At 39.8% G+C, this 22181-nt stretch overlaps 1 protein-coding gene across 2 annotated transcripts; it reads right to left on the bottom strand.

Moving 5' to 3' along the window:
* Positions 1–849: 849 nt before the first annotated feature.
* c15h21orf91 (chromosome 15 C21orf91 homolog) lies at positions 850–16376 on the bottom strand. Of its 2 annotated transcripts, none has more exons than XM_020086232.2 (5): positions 15886–16376; positions 13722–13852; positions 4676–5182; positions 3636–3698; positions 850–3100 (listed from the first exon to the last, which is right to left on the bottom strand). In XM_020086232.2, exons 2-5 carry the CDS (start codon positions 13846–13848, stop codon positions 2928–2930), a joined length of 870 nt encoding a protein of 289 aa, XP_019941791.1. In that variant the 5' UTR covers positions 13849–13852; positions 15886–16376; the 3' UTR covers positions 850–2927. The 2 variants fall into 2 exon arrangements, with proteins under 2 accessions (XP_019941791.1, XP_069395643.1); XM_069539542.1 differs by having other exon boundaries at positions 15780–16001.
* Positions 16377–22181: the final 5805 nt, after the last annotated feature.

A 22181-nucleotide genomic window follows, 5' to 3' on the forward strand; every position in this document is an offset into this window, starting at 1 on the left:
ATGGTTTGAACATGATGTAATAAAGTAATAGTTACACATATTGATGTCATTTTATCACATTGTAAAAAATAAACTCATCTCTAGATAGTTATTGTTATGCATTAGTCTAAAGGTTGGAAGATGGTTAAATCAAAGTCTATGCCATTCATGGAATAAATTAACTAGTTAAACTGTTGGTTACTGTGCGAAAAACTACAATTCATATAACACAAACATTTTACTATCTTGTTGCAGCTTTTGTACTCACACCTACTTAAAAACTACACCATTCCATTTTGTCAGGAGATTTTGTCAAAAGCTTTTTAATCCATGTGAACTTTAGCTATGTATTGTTATTGTTAATAAAACCCTTACCTCATCCATTAGTTTACCACACAACAAAACCACAGGATCATTTGCTGTTGAACTTGTAAACCCTTTTTGACCACAGGGAGGCACTCAACCTCTATGCCGCCTCTGTTTACCTGCAGTACAGCAAGCAAATCCCATCTTCAATGTCATTTCTATTGTAAAAAAAACCCTGAGAGGTCAACCTTGGAGTCATTATCAGAGGAAATGATAGTGAAACCTAAACTTTTCTGCATGTCTGCAGCCATTTCTCAGTAATTATAGTAATACATTCACTTAGATCCTTAAGTATACATGGCTTTGTGAGGCCAGTTCCACCCAATAATGTTTATCAGCCAGTCATAAATTGAATGTGTGCAGCTTGATTTTTACTAATAAAATACATAACAAAAACCTTATCTTTTCAATCACTTTTCTGTATATTTTTTTTTGCTAGGTATCCGTGTATCTTTCCTTTTCCATTCCACTATTGGGAAAATAACATCATATCTGAGCATGTAGTAAAAATAGTTTCAATTTTATTGGAATATTTTTACAAAAAATACAAAGTCGCTTAAGCACAAATCACACAGCCTGTGTAATGTCCAAGAACACACACAATAAATAGAATATAAAACATCACACAACTCAAATTAAAAAAGCCTTGTTCAACATTAGAAAAAAACAAAAACGTCAAGTGAGTCCAAACAGAAGGAGGTGGAAGTCAGACAGGTATGTTAACATTCCCAGTAAAAGAAAATGAGAAAACAGAGGCACAGGCCCAGGCTTGTTTTCCACAGTAAAAAAAGAAAACACACAGCATTCATATTCAAAGCACAAACAGAAAACACACAACTCAAGACTTCTCAAACACAACAATTACACCAGTTATCAAAATGAAACCAAAACTAAAATGGAGCAAAAACATTTTACTTGAAACCCTAAAGGGCTCAAATGCATTTAATCTCTTACAAAGAGAGCGCAAAGAGATATACTGACATAGCTGAGTTCTTCCAATTATCAACCTGTATATAATCTTGTTTTACCCCAGCTTATGATACAACGGTAGCTCTGAAAACTCAGATAGCCAATATTCTTTATCATAGTTTCTACTTAATAAGGCTTCTGATTTACTTGTCTCTTTCTTGCATAGGGTTCCTAAATAATAAACTAAGCAGAACTGCAGGTTGTCAAAACCATCCCTATTTTAAACAAAAGGAGACAAAAACGGACTTGTCTCCTTTTGATTAAAAGTTACAGACTTGCAGAGGCACAGGAGACCAAACTGTCCTTTCTGTATTGCTGTGACATCAGCTGGGACTCCTTGAATGCAGGAGATGGGGCAACAAACGTCAACACCGAATATGAAAATAATCAATAAGATCAATAAAATGCACACATCGTGGATGTGAGACCAAATCTTTCCACGTCATCATCTTTTAGACTAAAACCTACGGTTCATTATCACACAGTTTGGTATTGCATCTTTCTCTTATAATATAATCAATTATTCAAAGCTTCAAATTCACACGTGAAACACCACAACTACAGACTTTGGTTTGTCAGCTGGGTTTCTCTCTCAATAGCTTCTTCTTCACTAGTGCTTTTTCAGTGTAAAGCCAGACATGACTTGTGCTTAACAGCTCTACCACAGACAACAAGCAGCTCTGGACTAAATGTCAAGTAAATATCACCAGCAATAATATGTTTTATAAAAGAAAATACCTCTTTGAGACGTGGGGAGGGTATGTTAACTGATATTTCTACATGCTGCTTGACAGTATTAGTTCATAGACACTCCCAAAATCGTCCATTACCCCCCCGCAGTCAGAAACCTGCTCAGCTGGTAAAGTTAACATCACTCTGATGTGTTTTTGTTGCACTGATGCTTTAGGGTACTCATGTTTCCAACCATGATATTGCTAAATTTTGCTTTACAAAAGACTAGTAATTACACTCCACAGCTGGCAGTGGCTGATGGTTAATTTGATGGAAAACATCAACCTAATGTGCTTCAAGTATTCACCCACGCTTGTAACAAAATACTGTAGCTCACTTCTGACTGGCTACCCACGTTCTGCAGAGAGCCACCAGATAACATTTGAAGGAGTGTTTCACAGTGCTCACATTAAATGACACTAAAATGGTTGACATCAAACTAATCAAAAGAAAGTAAAACCAACATAAAATGTCAATGTGAAATTATGCAGACAAACTTTTTTTGTTGTTTGATAAGCTAAAAACCTTGAAAGTTCTTCTTTAAAGACAATGTAAGGACATTTCCTGATCACGTACTGTAGCCAGGACTCTGAGCCCCACCCGGTGTCAACACATCCAAGGTGCTTGGGTTAGGTGATGTGATGTCAGCTGTCAATCTAGCAACCCCCCCCATTAACATCACTGCAACCATGAAAAGAGAGGCCATGTCCACCCAGCCCTTAATGTGGCTTTAATGCAGAGCTCAGAGCTCAGTGTCACCATAGTGCTATAGCAGTCACTCAGTATACATAAAGGAATTTCCAGCCTCACTGCAACCAGCACGCTCACATGTCTGTCAGCCTTCACCCAGCAGCAAAAATACAAGTATCATGTTCTCCACCTCACTCCACGGGGCCGCTGCTGCTGCTGGCTTTGACCCCGGCTCTGCTAATTTGCAGCCATGGCAGTTTGGCACAGTTCTTAAAGAGCTGCTCGATGGCAATGTGCCGCACGTGCAGCTCTGATGCCAGCGAGTCTTTCTCTTGCACGGCCACAGTCAGCTCCTCGAAGACCTCTGTGGGGAGACAGAGAGGCAGAAAATGGGACTCAGCATTTTCATTCTCACATAAGGTCAACTTATGCACAGACGACAAATGGTACGATCTGGAGACACACACGAGAGAAACAAACACGACGAAGAAAAATCAATACTAGTGATTACTGAAGGAGCAGAGGGCAAAGACAACACAACAGGAACAGAGCACTCCCACAAGAGAGAAATAAAGAAACCTGACAGCTTTCCTCAAGGTCTTATGAATCTTATAAATTCTAATTATACAAGGTTATCATCATGGAAAAACTACCAGTATAACAAGTAAAATCTTGGGCTTGTGTGGTCCACACTAAGTACGTTATGGAGTCTGATGTTCTGAATCTGTGAGCTCACACTGAAACTATCTTCACTAATGCAGCTTTAATTTAGAGATTTAATAGAGATCAGACTTACAGATTGAACACGGCAATTACATTTTCTTAGATTTCGAATAATGATATTTGAACATGTTGGACTTGTTAAGACAGCGTGGTGAATGCCAGTAAACGTCACTTACTTTGAATCTGCATCAGTAGCTGGGAATTCAGCTGATGGAGCTCGTCTACACTCTTTTTGGTCACTAGAAGAAGGGGAGAAAAAATGCTTTCAGTATTTGTATGAGAGGGTAACAGTCAACTTGTGTAACTTCTTCATGTCTCAATCTGTATAATATGGTACAACTTCATGACACAGGCCTTTTACTTGTTTACAACCTTTTTAAAATCACAGCATACAGGAATATTTTGAGCAATATCCAGAAATGTTTTATTACACTGAGGAGCTGCAATAGAGTTTCGAGCTGTTTACGAGAAGAACAGCATCATCACAGACTGGAACTGATTCTAACCAGCTATTAACAAAGCAATAAGAATGAGGATTACACAATCAAACATCTAAAATGTTTAACTCCTGCATATCTGCAGGTTCACGATATTCAGAGCAGTGAGCGCTGTTGGTTTATGACAAGCTAAAGTAGATTTACACACCTGTGAGATGCCTGTCATCTTTTATTTTGAAAGCCAAGAATTTAAATAATGATAGTTTGGAAGGCTCTCTCACATTCCTGCAGGATCTGTAGTCCTAAGCAGCTTTAGTAGTGATGAGACATGAGACAGCCAAGGACATATCTCAAGGTTATAGGAGATACCACAGCAAAAGGAAGATGACTGAAGAACAGCTTAAGAGATCTCAGGAGAGATCAAACAGAGTTCTCCATTTCTGTGGTTGTATTGTCCACACCGGGCATATACCATTAAAATTCAGAGAGGTCCAGATAGAGAAAATTTGCTCACGTAAAGGTCCAGAACATCATAATGTTCAACTAGAGTTATGATCCAGGGCCAATATATATTGAAATATTAGGTGCATGTTAGAAGTGTTTCATGTTTGTGAATAATTTGTTATGTGTTTAAAGTTTCCTTTTTTCTCAACCAATTTTCTAACAATTTCAACACATCTTATCAACAGCTTTATTTTCCTCCTTTCCTCCACTGGTTTCCGTCTGTCTTCACTGTCCCTATCAAGCGACAAAAGACAATTCATGTTAAATGTGCTCACGTTCATCTCTGCTGTGGCCCTGGTGTCTGTGCTGTGTCTGGCCCCCTCCTGATGGCTGGTTGTGCCCACGCTGGCCTCTCCTGCTGTCGCTGGTCCAAACCTCAGGTTGTGACTCCTGCAGGAGCCCAAACTCGTCCCCTGTGTGGCACTCCAACATCCCCATGGCGTAATCAGGCAGCCCTGTTGCTTTGCCCATGTCCCAGCAAGGCGTGTAGCGGGGGACCTGGGCATCTGACTGTGGCAACAGCTTACAGTCACTCTGCTGGCTGTAACAAAGAAGCTTGGTCCCTCGTCTGCTGAGGCCGTTGGAGGAGACAGAGTCTTTGTTCTGGGCATACTGGATGATGCGGTTCAGTTTCTGGCTGAGGGCCAGCTTCATGCCCTCGTAGGCACTTCGGGAGACCTTGGAACGTGACAGCTTCTGGTTGGCAATGAGATGACATTTCTCAAAGCAGTCTCTGTGGCCACGCAGGGACTTTGAATGTAACAAGGTGGCAGAGGAGACACCTGCATTCACAAAGACAAAAAGCAGTGTCAAAGGTATAAGAGCAAACATACAGGGGACACAAAGACCCAGCATTCCTAATCCATATAAAAGTACAGAAAATAGATGACAGAAAAATAAGCAGTGATCTCAACAGCTGACCAATTGATCTTGCCACAGCAAATAATGTAAATTAGAATGAAAGCTCACTAAAACTGGCAGATTGACTCACCGCAATCTCTCTGTGAAAGCTGCTTAGAGTGCAGTGGATTAGCCAGTAGTGTTGAGATGGGGATAATAGATCATCCCAGTCTCAAAGCAAACACATAAATCATATTTCTACTGAGCAACAAGAGAAGATGGTGCACAGAGTTGTCTCTGTTCAATTTATTTCAGTTACATTTATTTATCATTTCTAATTTACCTGTACAACTCAATCACCTCAATCTACAGTGTAGATTCTACACAGTATTTAAAAAAGTCTTTGTCTTTTGTTTATCCACTGTAAGCACAGACACAGGATACAAGTATTCAACAGAGGATTAACCTTGGTCTCAAAAACAAAACAAAACAGCCCTTCTCATTAAAAAGAGGAAACTGGAAAAAACCCTTCAGTACTTGGGTTGACGTTATAATAATTATGACTTGAAAGTGCAGATGAAATGGTAATGCTTCCTGGATCCAGTCAAAACTAGTGACACTGTTACCAATTTAACCAGGACAGACAAATTTGACAAAGAGCAAGTGGACCATTAAAACAAGCTCCCAGTAGAGCAAGTCAGAGCTTGATAAACAAAGGGAAGCTGAAGGTGAAAAGAGAACAACAATCAAACAAATTCCATGTATGTGTAAAAAACTTGCTTGGCAATAAAAGCTTTTCTGATTCTGATTCTCTGAGAATGAAAGTGAACAGTGTGTGTGTGACAGACAGCAAAAGAGACTAAAGTAAGAGTATGCTGAACAGGGGTTTAGCTTTCAAGGCCGGCATTTCTCATCAGATGGGCGTACGTGTTGGAACCTGAGGTGAGGAGATTAGTCACTGTTGTTCATCTAGACATAAGAGCTCACTTAGGTAGGTTTACCTCAAATGTCTCTTCAGCGCATTACCAAAAGACAACATGGTCTGGTCCTAACCTCATCCACCCGACACCATCTGACAAAGCCTTATAATTAGTGTGGTATACAAGGTGGCACACACAATACACACCACACAAAGTGGAGTTTAGTGGTTTTCTCTGAAGGGCTGTAACAGCCGATTTGACTGTAGAGGACAGGAAACACACAAATGCTCGACTATTTTCTTCGTTGCAGTTTCAAAGATTCCTTGATCAATCGGTTAAAGTTTAAACAGTAATTTACTAAAAAAAGTTTGATGATTATAATTATTATAGTATGAATTTCAGACAAAATATTAGTAAAAACGAAACATATAAGGCTGAATTTAAATACCATTTAATAGGTCAAGCGGAAAGGAAAGTTTAACCATTGATCTGTAAAGATTTTCTGTTTCTGCTGTGTACCACAGCTCTCTTCTTTACTGTTCATGTGCATGAAGTATATTAAAACACTGGTTTTAATAGGACAGCTTTACTCTTGCAAGCATCAATAAAAAAAAACTTGCTCAAGGTTAGTGTTAAAGAGTTATTTCCTTTGTCTAATTGGGGTGTTGGAAAAGAGAATGTATGTTGATTGTAAAGCCTGATAGTGCCAACTCATTTTAAGCTAAGCTTTAAAATAATGTCATGAGAGACAAGACTGAAGAGTAAAATCTGTTTTCAGTTCAACTTTGCTCTATGACTTCTGTGTGTGCATACTGCCTAATGAATAGCCAATGAAATGCTTTACTAGTAGCTGCAGGAGCTTTGTGCTTATCAAACAGTCGTTTTATAATCCGATCAGTCTCCGTCTTTAGACCACCACAAAAAACACACTGGCTATCACTTGCCTAGCAGAAAATTCATTGGCCCACAACCAGGCCAGTGCACCACCAGCCAAAGACCTCACTCACAGCTAAGCAGCTTAGCACTACTGCCTTTCATGGCTGCTCACATACGTAAGTGCAGGCACACACACTATTCACTGGTGGTGAATCCACATTGTTCAGCAGTCTCAACGAGAGACATTAAGCCCAGCACCGCTGACGACCAGAAGTAGGGAGGAGTAGGATCCTGCCATTCAGTGAAACAACTTACAAAGGCACAGCATAGACACAGGTTGAGAGAAAGACAGAAACATTTTAAATATATTCCTGAGAGCAAATATGAATAATTATACCAATAGAATCAGGAGCCCCAGCTCCTCAGTCAAACCAGCAAAAAATTAGCCCGGATGAAATAACACTCCTGATGTTTAAAGAAAACTATGTTCAAACTAACCCCTTACAAAAATCTGAAAAAGCCAACAAAGTTTTAAGTTTTGGGGAAATCAAAAAAAGGTCAAACTGAGAATTCAGGCACAGAAATCTACAGAACTAGTGGAGGAGCAACTTAACTCAGAGACACAATCATGACTTTTGGTTTGATAATTATTTATGGTAACACACTACAGAGAACTCTCCCAATATGACAGCATACAAACCCACAGGGTGAGACAAGACATCCCTCTGTTCCAACTGGTCCTGCTCTCTATTTTTAGTGGTCACAGTTTTCAGGTTTTACCCAAACATCCTTTTTTGGCGACTTGGTTTTCTGGTTGCCATTGCAGAAAAAGCTCTGCCTAAAGTAAACTTTAATTTATGTTTCCATAATACACATACTGCTGTGCTTCACATTACAGAAACATGTTTTTGTCCTTGTGCAGCTATCTGAAGCCCTGTGGTTTTGCTCTGAACAGCGTGCGAGTGTCAGGACTGTTCGTTGACAAACTTCTGGGGTGAGAGCTGAGAAATAGTAACAGTGTCAAGTGGGACCGAGGTCATCAGTGGTTAGGTGTCTAACAGAGCAGCATGATAAAGCTTAGAAGAATTCGTTGTTGGCAGCTGCACCGGCCACGTTGGACCCTAACATAGAGCTCACATGATCAACTCAGCAAGAAGTGAATTCAAAACCACCTGTTGAACTCTGCAGACCCTCCACAACCTTCAGACTAGCTGCCATTACAGAGTTGAAAAGCACAACACAATAGCCCCTATCTGCTTCAGTCTGGAAGAACAACATTATTCAGTTTTCCTTTGTTAATGTAAAAGAACCAGACTGCACTGGCAGAGTAGAGACACAGCCAACACAGATCAGAAACTCTTGAGTGACGTCGATGGACCCATGCAGTCAATTCTGAAACATGTTTAAAATAATAACAGGAGGGATGAGCAACTGGATCAAGAAACGAGAATCCTACACCACACACAGGAGAGAAATACTGTCAAAAGAGGCTACCATCTCTGATGTATACCATAGCCATATAGAGTCTGCTTGTTATATAAATATCAATATCATATAATGTACTTTCTCTAAATCCTTCCAAAAAGATAACAAGTCAGTAATTTTATGATGACAGACAGCACAGGATAACAACTGTGTTTGTTCAAAATTACTGTCAATCTTCTTATTACAATAATAATACTCTTTTATGGAGTTTAAGAATAAAATCCCAGACATTTACTGATAACTCTATTATAATAACCAATTTATTCTGCAATTTCGAACGACAAATATCCAGTATCTGACTGTTTTAGTGCGCTTACAATAAAAATAATCAATATTCTGCAAAGCATTTCAAGAACTTGAGTGTTTAGACTAAAAACTCTTTTATTAATACAGCTTTATTGACATTTTAAATTAGTTTAAGTTTACATTTATGGACACAGATGCTGTTTACAGAATGAAGTCAGTGACATTCATCTTAGAACAACTTTATTTTACCATTATTGAATTATTAATTATAACATTCATGTATAAGCCCTGGTGTATCCTTCAGGGCATGTGTGGTATGGTAAACCTAAATGTAACAGGGATACACCTCTATTTGTCTGACATCACCCCCCTGCATCACTCTGTTCAGAAAAGTTGTGGCTAACAGTGGCCAGGTATGTAATTGAATTAGTCTACAACTTTACAAACTGCAGTTAAAAAGTAAATAATTTTAAGGCTGAATACAATAATGAATAAACTCCATGGGTCTACTTATTTATATAAACTGGGCTAATGACCACTGAAATGAAAAAGAGGCTGTTTAGTTAAGCCTATGACGGATGAACATAAAAAGCAGGGGGGCTCTGCAGTGCGGAACATACAGTGGGTACAGAAAATCTCAGGGATTGTTCAATTGTACAGGTACCGAGCCTACCACACACACCAGCATGATTGGGCCTCTCTATACATCCCAGGGTGGAGAGTTCACTAACAATGAATGAGCTGTTTACAATAGTCTCTGTGGAGCAACCACAATCAGCAGCAACTGCATCATTCCAGTCTCTTGCTGTAGGAACTTTCTGTTTTTTTCACTCCAAACACAGCTGAGTACATTATCAAGCCTCAGCAGATATTCAGTCTGCATTACGTAACAGATAAAGAAGGTTTTACTGAACCGTGCCACTTAGCAGACGTCTTGTCAGCAGGGAGCCAGAGAAGACGGAAAGACCAATGAAGGAACCGTGCGTGTGAGAGGATAAAGGTCACAGTACTTTCTCACTCGTTTCACATCTCTTTTGTGTTTAACAAAGTACAACTCATTACTTCCAATGAGGCCAGTTCATTAACAGTATTGATATCAATTTGTTGGTGCTTTGAATATTCCTAGACCTAACTGTACCGGCTAATTTACATTGTTGTGAGTCATGTATGGATAGGAGGTGAAGCTCTCTGAGCTACTTTATAGAATTATCTCATACGCTGGGTGGAGTTTGGTGTCTGAGCAGTCATTAGGATGCCATAATTAGAAATATAGCTCTAATACACCAATCTATATAGATTTAAACAGCTACAGTAGTGGAACTGCAGTAGCCTTCTTGTTATCTGCTGAACTGTTTTGACGCTCAAGGCTGTATAACCAGCACAAAGCTCAGATAGTGTGGGAAGAAAAAAAACACAAAAGAAAGGTCTTAATGTGAGAAATCCCCAGCAAGGCAGCTGTTGAACATACAAACAGGCACATTTCTACAGTATTTTGTGCTTTGAGAAGAAACCAGCACATACACAGGCCAAAGCAGTTTCCTCAGGAAACAACCACTTTCAGGTACAACAAAGGCTGCACATCCTGAATGTTTATCCTGCTTCAAAAAGCCTTCACATCTACTTCTGATGGTAATGTAGGCTGAAACTACAACTCTGCACCCAGTCAACATAAACATCTGGCTCCAAGCACATACAAATGTTTTATCTATGAGAATATGAAGGATAGTTTATATTATTAGTGGAGCTGGTTTTTGTTTCAGTTGAGATATGTACAATAACTGCCTAACTCCACTGATATTAAATATGAACTATAGTTTACTCATCATGAGTATTACCTAAAAACTATTGTTCACACCTTGTCTTCAATCAGATTCTAGTCTTATAAAGCAATAGAGCTACATATACTGTAAGTAAAGGCATGAATGCCCCTAAGATGCATTGAGGACAGATTGTGGCTCAATTTACCAAATTAAACTCATACACAATACTGAAGTGTCAAAGCAAATGCATTGTCAATCCACCAGACCTCTTGTTATTCAGGACACCTGTGGATGCAGTGAAATTGAGCCCAACTGAAATGCAAGAAAACATAATAACAAAGCTTCACAAATGACAACCATCTTCTTCTATTCTCTTTCTTTCTGTCTGCTGTTATGTGGAGCTGCAGAAACAAGATGAGGGTGTAATGTGAGCTGGACAGAATGATCAATGTGGACACCGGAGAAACATTAATATAAGGTATCACATCTAGACACAATCTTGATTTGAAATCAAGATAATTGCTTGGTCTGCATTGTCTCTCTTTAAATGCAATCTTTCATTATACTTTCATAATAGTCAGTCATATGGTAGCTCTTTACACAGCATTATTTTGTACAAAGTGAAAAAATATCTATAACATGCAAATACTTGAGCTACATCCACATTACTATGTTTTCATTTGAAAACTCTGCTAAAGATACGCCTGACATCCGCACTACTCCAGACTCCTAGAGAGGCTAAAATAGAGAACTTTGAACATGCTGCTCATCCTGTTTTAGTTTGATAACTCTATGACATAGACACTCACAAGTGCTTGCTGATTGGGTCTTTTTGATCACGACATATAGCCTGTGCTAAATCTTCAAGCTCTTGTTACATGACCCGCTTCAAAAAGAAAACAACTGGCATTAGCCTTGGTTTCCGGTGTAGAACACAACATGGAGAATCAATTATAAGCATTACTGACCCTGTTGTCTTTGCTAATAGCTGTGCAGTGAGATTCTGCATTTTACAATGATACAACTGCTTACATGTTTTTCAAGCAACTCACATGCCCAGTGTACATGAGTGGTCACATGATATACTTAGGTGTGTTAGTATGGAGGGGGATTAAATTGTAGTTATTTTCGGGCCATCCATAATTCTGACTGATGCAGGGCATCTAAAGGACACTGCAGGTTGTGCTTCGACCAACAAACAGGGAATTACAGGTATTATTTGTGTTGATGACATTTTCTTAACAGTTCTAACTACATGTAATTTACTTTACCATGCAGACAGAAATAAAGACAGACGGCCGTTATGCAAGACGCAGCCATGATATTTGCTTTGCAATATATTCTCCTTGTTTTAAAAAACAAGAAGCAATTCCACCATAACTGCATCTGATAAATATTCAAAACCAGCATAGAGCAAGAAGGCCATGAATATTCAGTGGCAGGAATTCACCTTTGAGAGAGCATGACATGGTTTAGGACAGAAAGACACTGGGAGGTTATGTGTGTCTGTGTTGTGTGCAGCAGGAGATCATGACCATTTGTCCCACTCTATATTTGTTGTATTCTGCATGTGCAGTGATTGAACTGCTTCTCTATTCTCATTTAATGGAGGATCGCAAAGAATGAATGAGTGTTGCAGTATTTAAGTCTGCATGAGCAGTCAGCAGGCACACGGCTTGGCCCGAGGTTCATCACGCCTAATGTAGGCACATGCAGCTTAGAGGCTGCACTCCCACCAATGAAATGCTCAGCCGCATCAGCTACACATGTTTGTCTGCGTCCACCCCCGCTCCCTCTTTTCCCCCCCAGACCCAACAGTTACATAACATCCACTTTATTGCCACATAGGATATATCAACCCAGAGAAGCACACGACTTTACTGATGCAGTAGGAAGTCTTGTCTGAGAAAAGCTCTGGGGACCCACAAGCTGACTGTGTCCTACCTGGACACAGCTCATGACTGAAGCATTAAATGGAGCAACCGCTGCCCTTTGTGGCATGTCAATATTTTCCTCAAAATTTTGACTGAATAGTATAGGAAGATAAAGGGTTGGGGAAATTATACATGGTGACCCAGAAAAATGTACGTGCAGCATCCTGCTTCTAGAGAAAGCAACGTGTAAACAAGTCAATCTCAGTCGTACTACATGATAAAGTTCAATGTTTTACTGAGGCTGTTAGTTTTTAATGAGCAGGGGGTTAATTAGGTTTCTAATATACTCTATGTAAAACTCAGCAAACCTAGGCTAAAGCCTTCTAACATTTACATGATCATTTTCCAGCTGAATAAGGATTAATGAGCTTGCATGTACTAACTAATACAACTTATGAGTGAGAACTATTCTAACAATGCTTGTCTGAGTGAGAGTAGGGCTGAAAACTATTAACAAAGTTATTGAAAAATATCCACCCACCTTTAAACCATTATAGAATATAAATACTCTCATGTGCATTTTTTTTCTTGCTGTCAACGGAATAACATACTCCTCTTGGAGATCTCATACAATCATACACCAATAGTGTGCGCACACACACACTCCAGTGCAGAAAATAGCCATTATATCTATGAGACAAGTGCTGAATAAGAGGCATATCCAGCCCCCTCTGATTTCCCATTCTTCTTCAAATAGGTCACCCATTAATTAAGAGATGAAAAACCTTCAAACACACGCTCTTGAGTTGGAGTGGAACATCAAACAGTTGAATCAGAGCGGCCTGCTGCAGCGAGGGCTTTGGTCCGACAGGCCCATTACCCCTGCACATACAGGTTTTACATTGGTACTGGAGAGGATAAAAGATGTGTTTGTAGGCAGCAGTTGAGTTGGGCTCTGTTACAGCTCCTGGTGAGAGCGCATATTTGCCATCATGGGAAGTGATGATCAAAAAGAACTGGATGTTTTTGCAGAAGTGATTTACTGTGTGATCCAGATACCAGTACTGATCTATCCACTGAAGATTGCCTCGAATATGAAGGTAGCCAGCAAAACTGCTGGGGGTGAAGACAGATTTTAACTCTGAGCCCCAACAGACAGACATCAGTGAATATGTGGAATGTGTGTGTGTGTATATTCAGAAGTTAAAAGCATGGCAAGGTCATACCATACTTAAAAAGAGTTTTTTTTCCCACCACACCACTTTTATCTTCACTCAAGTCAGCAAACGAGCAAAATGTACCCTAGATGCTGTTTCATACCTTCAATGCTGAGTTCAAAGCAGACATGGCAGAAAGATAAGGTCCCCGTTTCTGTGTCTAGCTTGCAGACGCTGCAGATATTGTCATCGTTCAGATCAATGTTCACAAACTGCTCCTCTTCATCCATGGTGCTGTGGGGGGAAAAACAACCAGTGAAAAAGAACACAGCTAAAAAAAACAGGAGCATACACAACCACCAAGATCTTCTTTTCTAATTAGGTCATACTTTCAAATACACTTATTAAAAATGCAACTTTGGTGGTGCCAGTTGGGGGTAGGGGTTCAGACTGTCTTCGGTACATAATACAGTAAATGAGACAAGGCAGTGTGCCATTTTTAGAGATTTCTTTTATTTTTTGACATTTACTCCTTTACTGGTGGGAGAGATAGAGAACAGGCAGATAGGAAACAAGGTGGGAGAGAGGTCCCTGGCTCAAATTAAGATGTGTCACGTAGGTATGAATTGTGACTATTCAGTTACCAGGATGATCTGTCAGTGTCATCTCTATGTTTTCAGTCAGTGATTTTATAGTGACATTACCCCATGAGCTGATAAAATGGTGAAGCAGATTGAACAGGATAGACTGCTTCTGATCACTGTGGCAACAAGCTTATCAAGATTTTAAACACAAAGATCTGACGTCATGTGAGTTTATAAGCAACAATTGAAAAATCAGCAGTCACATCATAAAACCGGATGAATATGCTTCAAGACTGGACTCACATTTTAAATTGGTGTATGATCACTTTGGTTTATGTAAAAGGACATGAGCAGGCAGAAGGGATCCACTGCAAAACATTTAGAATTTCTATATTGACATGCTGCCTCAACAACACTTCAGCAGTCAAACCCTGAGTATCACAGCTTTACATTTAATGACAAATTCCGTACTCATCGTCTTTCTCTGTATCACTCAGTTGGATGGACATCCTTACAGTCAAGAAGAAACCGTCATCTTGTGTAATTCTTCCATAAAAGTCTTGAACCTTCCAAACTACCTTACTTCTCCTCACTCATTTAAACCTAGTCACTACAGTACAGGATCCAGTAACTACATCACCTTAGATAGCCCCATGTTTATACTAATGTCGGGTTCAAGTATTCGTCACCTTCTCAATGGAATGAGCAGCTGCAAACCTACAGCTGCAGTCTTACATTCCCCTCGGTGATATTAAATCCTTGTTATTTGCTATTTTTCATGATTATTGCAATTATAGTGTTGTTTTGTAGGTATTTGCTCATTTTTAATGTCTGCTATTCTCAAGTCTCTTTTGATAATGAGATTGAAAATCTCTTTAACATCCACACATGACAAAGAGCACAACAGTCTCAGAGATAAACAACTGCTCAGCTGTAGCTTCCCTCAGTAAACACTTATATTAGTGTTAGTACAACAATGTCAGGTCTCTAGCATTCATCTCTTCCTATGACTAATCAGAATATGCAGCACTGCACCTACAATGCTTTCGATTTCATCTAGGGAACTAGGGATCCTAAAGCCTCCCTCTGATGTTTCCATTGGAAAAAAACTGTAGAAGAAAAAAGTATTTTAAATGCAACTAGGTTTCCAAAACAGAACACCTTGACACTCTCTCACAGATGATAGTGCAAGGTTTCCTACTGCTGCTGTTTTTGAGAACATGAAACCAAAACATCAGAGGCAGTTCTCTCACTGTACGTAGCTGGGTTTATTACCCTTAAAATATACTACATCTAAGAGATTAGAGGCACTATGAGACCTGGTTGGGCTGATAGCAAACACTAGTCCGTGGATCAGAGGGAATAACCAGTGGTAATGATAACAGGGTGGAAAACTTCACTTCTTTGTTGGACTCATGTGAAGTCAACCTTCGCCACTGCGTATATTTCTCCTTGTCCGCAGTTCAGGCCTGTTGAATGCTACTTCGCCCGTGAGCAGTTTGAAGTACACCTACATCCAAGTACTTAATGCTCAGTAATAAGTACATGTGTGGCCTTTAATACAGAAACTGCTCAACTGTGTTCCTGTCAACAAACACTGGCTAACAAGAAGTTAAGCTAGCAGTGTTGTGGCTCACCGCTCCGGCTGATTCGTGACCGTTATTTGACGCTGACGAACACCGAGCTGTGTAACAGGAGAAAGGAGCCACTGGCTTTGAGGACGGCGCTTGTAATGGAGCTCACCTTGGTCGTGCGGAGTGGAGCGGAGCAGCTTCTCCTTCAGCGCGGACTCCTCGGGTCTCCTTCGCCTCGGTGGGCGCACACACACACTCCACACAGCGCCGCGCGTCCCCGTGAATCCACAGAGAAGCTACAGGAGGCTCGGAGCTTCTCCGCCGACTGAACCACTGCTTCCTCCGAGGGGTGCTCCCTACCAGCAGCGGCCTGGATGCTCGACACCCCGCTCCAGATTTAACACAAAAACCAGTGCGTGTTATTTACGTGGATAAATACGCAATATTATTTCGTTTAAATGATTTAATTTCGTTAAACAATCCACTTGTGATAGAAATAGCCCCGTAAACACCCCTAAGGTAGACCGAAGTAAGTCCTCCTGGCGTCATCAAAACATTTCCACATCAGAAGCAAAGGGAAGTTAATTGGGTTTAACTAAATGGATTTATAGCGACACAACAAGCAGAGGAAGCAGTTTGTCTTGTGTTTACACGTCACATGAGGCTTCTGACTTTCATTCTGAGGCTTCTCAACATGGAACCACACGTGGGGAATCCCCGTTAAAGCCTAGAGGAACCGCCATTAATATAATAGCCTCAGGAGAAATAGAGGACAGGAACATTCAAAATAAGATCTCTTCTTTGTCTCTCCGTGATAAAAATGAGCTCATTTTAGGATCATTGTGAGATTTCCTCATACCTCTTAGATTAAGCTCCTGAGAAATAGCCGTCTCCTTGTCTCAGCCAGGTCATTATTTAAGATCAGCCACCTTGTCTGTCTCCCTCCACTAATCTTTATTTGTGTCAAATGATTAAATTCTTCAGATCAATGATCCAACACACAACTTGATTGACTTCCACGTGAGTCTATGCAATATCTGAAACTCTCTGTGATCTAATTCTAAGTCTAAAGAAAACACAGAGAAGACAATGAGCCCAGCAGAGGAACTTCTTGTCTTGTGTTGGATTTGTCTAGTTTATTACTCCTTATTTCTCCAATGGGGGGGAGCAACATTTCTTCAGCAGTGTCATGTGTTTTGGAATGATTTAGCAGAAATTCTCAAAATATAACTTGCAAGTTAAATGTACCTTTACCAGTGGCAGTATTGGTAGTGGGGTTACATCTCCTCATTCTCACTTATCTCCCCAAAATTAAATCACATAGCATTCTATTCATTAACAAAAACACACTCTATGATATTTGTAACAGTAATGAGGGCTGGTGTCTGTGATCGTTTTGTACTATATTTCTGATTCAAACAGTGATCTCATCACTTGTGGCTCTGATGCAGGCCTATCTGTGCCTCTGGGAACTCAGTGATGTTACTCTTTCAAATGGCCATCAAAAGTCTGTTATGCTAACACAGATAAACGTCAGAGCAGTTCATACCCTTCACAAAGGGAGCACTACATCTAGGACATTGTCAGAGGCTGTCATCCATCCGATGAGAATTTATGCCGACTCGCCTGCTCGGCTCAGCTGACAACACAGAGGGAACACAGGCTTTACATTTTTATTTATGCATGTTTCCTGTATTACAAACTAAAAATTACACTTTTGAATAATAAATGAGAGGCAGTTTAATTAGACCACACATATTATTTGAAAGGAAAGCGTCATGCACTCATATCACACAAACTCCATTCAGGAATCTCTCAGTATTCAACAGTGAGGCCATTTTTGTCAGACACTGTGCAAGATATGCAAACCCCAGAGCAACTGCCATTTAAATTGCACTGCTACAAGCTCTGGTATGGCTGTGGGATACTTTACCAACCAGTCAGGTACAGTTTTACACAGTTGTGTTTATTCTGTTAATTTTGGCAGTCTAACAAGGTCATTCTGCCACAGTGTATTTTCTTTTTTGTGAATGTTTTGACGTGCAAGAGAAATAGCTGCTCTGATGATTTTACATCATTTAATAACATTGGTTGTTGTTGATTCACACACACACACAAAGATGCAAATTATTGTTTTTTAAACTGTCATCATAATTCTTAGAGCTGTACTTGCATTTGACAATAATTCCCTGGGCAAACCTTCAGCCCTTACAATGACTTTGCGCCACCCCCTGGCCAAAGAGCAGTAGTACAACCGCTGCAAAAACTGCTGTTATGTTTCAGGATTTATAGACATAAGGAGTCATAACAATGATTATAGACCTAAATAGCGCTGTTTGTTTGAAAGTTTATCACAATGATAATTAACTATCTCTCTCTGTGCATTGGATCCACCTCAACATGCTGACAACAATACAGCCTTCTATGAAAATATACAAAATACTGCTCTACGCCACAGGTTACACACTCTAAATCATGCACACTCCATCTGCCTGCTCTATGTCCTGGAGCAGTGAACACAAACCGAGATGCTTGTCAGGCCTCAGGTCCACAATATGCCAGACAGGCCCTGTGCCTTGGCGGCTGTACAGCCTCTTTCATTGTGTGTTGTAATTGCTCAGTTATCTAGCCGTCTGCCGGCTGCCAGAATTAAGATGCTATCAAAAGAATTTGCAGCTATGTGCTAATAAATACACTAATGAGAGTCTGGGCAGTAAAACGACATTCAGAAGTCATACTGCCGACAACACTCACAAACAAATCACACTTCTGTTCAAGTGCTAATGCTAACTAGCGGCTATAAACCCAGACATACATCATATGATACAATATTGCGTCTTCAGATCAGCCTTTATTTGTAGTCATGATCATGTCAATTTATTTCAAAGGAATGGAATCAAGGTTGCCAAGAGTGAACAAATCCAGACATGTCCCCGAGCTGCTCTGTTAACAAACAGCAGGGACACATGTTGACACAGTGGCTGTACACACTGGTTTTTGAGTGGTGACAGAGGCTTCTTTCTGCTGTTCAGATGGTTTTTCTCTCACTGTGGAGTTTAACCTCACCACATCCAGTTTGAATTGTCAGAAATAACACAGAAGTAATTACGTTTCCCTCTTCATGAACTTCGATCAAACATTTTATGGCATTAGTAAAAATCCGATAATAAAACTTCTTAGTAAATGTTTCAAATGCGATGAGTAATTGGTGATGGGGTGGGTGAACTCATCTGTAAATCTACATTCGAACAATAATGACAAATGTTTTCCTCTTCTTGAATATAGCTGCCCTTCATTTCTGTTTAGTCATGTACTTCCTGAAATGTCAAGTGGTATATTCACCTTCAGTTAACCATAATTCTTATAGGCTACTTTTTCAATGTTGAGTGTGCCCACAAACATGTTTTAACCCTGAGGCTGTGCACATGTTGCTGCTTGCCTCACGTCTTGAGAGACACAGGCTCAGATCTTGTTCAGCAAGTTCTGCGAGGTGAACATGAGCGGAGAGGGAAAAAAGAGGGGGTGGAAAAACAGCACACTGCACTCATGAGCGTGAGCTCTCTTCTCTCAACATCCAGTCACAGAGTGGAGAACAGATGTTACTGCGTGGCTGTTAGTTCTGCTCTCAGATCATCTCTAAATGATCTGGACATGAGTAAAGGGGGTTGGGGATGATGGGAAAAAGACACATTTGCTCTGAAATATATACTTAGATCTTTTAATTTTAGAGCTCAGGGCCATTAACAATGCTTCTGTATTTAATACCATACTCTTACTAGCACCTCGCATAACCTCTGTAAATGTTTGCTGGTTGTTGCCATTGGCCTGACGGAGCAGTGAGGTATGACTCAGCCAAACTGAAAAGTCCCTATCATAGTCAAACAAAGGGTAAACCAGACACCTTGATTTACAAGAAGAAATCTTTGAGACAGTCATTGATCACTGATCTATCCAGATAACCGGCCACAACTGTTGAGAAACTGACTAAGGAGGTCAATGAACTGTGTTGATAACCTGTTTTGTTTCAAATATAGATATTTTTTATAAATTGTTTGATCCTGCAACATATAGAAAAAAGCTCTAATGGTTATTCAGTCATAGATTTTTGCCATTGTTTTTTTTTAGATTAAGATAATCTCACTGTTTACACTTCTTCACTGCTGGAATAGAGAAGCCAGAGAACAAGAATTCCTAGTTTGAGATTGATTTAGAAAACTCATTATTTCTTAATGTCAAATAAGATGACTTAGTTTGAGGTGAAAACTAGAAACACTTATAGTCAGTGAGTTCATAGACCATAACCATCCCCTGTTAAAAATGATATGACCTAACTGGACTGTGATGGATATTGGAAGCTTTGAATGTCAAATATGCCCCCAGAAAACAGACAGATCTATATTTTAATTCCTTACAAAATAAACTCATGTTCATTTTGTAAGGAATGAAAATGATCATAACTACTACAGTTTACAGGCCGGAGGTTTGGACAGAGGGTTTCATCACATCCTGCCAGAGAAAAAAAACAGACAATCAGAACTTCATCTCAGAGCTGGTGGGCTCCTCCTCAGCATAAAGGAGTCAGGGCCCCAGGCTGGTTTCCTTCTCCTGAGTTCCTATGACTCATGTGATGGAAGGGCCTGACTTCTTTCATCATTCAACAGTCTGAGGTGCCAGCTGAACTCTGAACTCAAGAGAACTGGAGAGGGGAGTAAAGGAAATGAGTCATGTCGATACAGTGCAACTCTTAAGATACATGTACACCACGGGTTTACAGTTGGTCTGAAATATGGATATTTCTAAAAAAGAGCCATAGATCCAGTCAAACAAAGAACTCCTTCCAATATTTCTGAAAATGACACAATGTTACACAGCCACAAGACTCTTATGACAGTTGACTCATCACAAAAGATAAAAATTTTACTGAGTTCATGGTGAAACAAAATTGCTGTTTGCACAAACAATGAGAGTATTTATTGATCCAAACACTGACCAATGGCTCACTACCTAAAATATTAGAAAGGTGTGGTAAAAGAGGGGTAGCTACCTAGAAAGTAGATGTTAGTCGTTTTAGATCTATAAACTTAAATCTGAGTTTTTTGAACAGTACTTGTGAGGTTCCCCGGGACATTTGTCATAAATTCAGCCTACCCCTTTTAGATCTGTAGAAATAATTTCTCAGCTGAGACATTAAGTATTAAATAAAATCATTACCTAACATTTTTCCACTTTGTTTGTGTCATTATTTGTAATATTGTTGCATATGATATTGTAATAAATCATCATTTTGAAAGGAAACTATAGATTTAATGGGGACTGAAATCTGGTGGTTTAAATGACTCAGGAAACAACTGTAGCCCTGAGAGAAAAAAAAACACACAATACTCAGAGTTACTGTAGAACATGAAGCTAACATAACAGTCTTGACAGGACATAGAAGCTGTGATTGTACAGCAAGCGCACATTATCTTCCCCATAGCCAGAGCTGAGGGAGATCACCAAGCAACAGGCAGGATAGTGCCCTGTGTACACAAAACAGAGGCCTCAGATTACACACTTTTCACCACTCATTTTCCAGGTCTCCACAAACACTAGCTATAAAAACAGGACAATTACAAGCAGCAGCCATCCGCACTCCATTTCTCAGGTTACGAAAAGCCGAGCCCTCAGGGGTGGCATGTTGGCTTTAGAAAGTGATGAAAACCTTAAGTGGTCTGAGGAATTAGCCAACAGGCCCGAATTGTAGGTAGAACATCAGCGCCCCTTCTCAAGCATACATCATCTCACAGCCTGCGATCCCCCTCGGGGGCAGTTCCCATGGTCTGTGCCAACCTCAGCACACTCTGTGGGATCTGGAGTAGAGACATAAAGATAATAACAGAACAGGTGAAGCTGCAGACGCAGACATGCCAAGTCTGGTCGACATCAAGACCGATAAATCCTGCACACATGCAGGTGGAGACACTGACGACAAGAAAACACTCACACAAGCCTGCTGCAACATGAGGTGGTGAAGTTGTGCTTACTTTGGACAAGTGAAACTTAAAAAATTAAAGGGCGAAGAAAAAAATAACAGATTAGGACTGTGATTGGGTGGTTCTCTGTTTCTGCTTGATTTCAATTCGTTAAAACATCTTGATCAAAGAGTTTGTTCCCTGAATTAAAACCGCAATGTAAAACTGAAAAAAAAGTGATAAGGATCTCTTCTGAACATTACCTTGGAAAAGATGTGTACTGTGAACAAACGTTTATGTCAGCATTGAAACTTGTTTAAACTCTGGGCGTGTGTGTTCTATCTCACAAAACCATTATCATATTTATTATGATCCTGGTTATAATTTTAGATATTTTATAGCTAAAACCACCTAGCTTGATGTTACTCTTCTACTCAAATGTCTAGAAAAAAAATAACTTTAGTTCATTTAGTTTTAATTTAAATTGCGAAAAAAGCAACAAGGTCAAACAAAA

Source organism: Paralichthys olivaceus, chromosome 15, assembly GCF_024713975.1.
Source record: "Paralichthys olivaceus isolate ysfri-2021 chromosome 15, ASM2471397v2, whole genome shotgun sequence".
NCBI classification, from domain to species: domain Eukaryota; kingdom Metazoa; phylum Chordata; class Actinopteri; order Pleuronectiformes; family Paralichthyidae; genus Paralichthys; species Paralichthys olivaceus.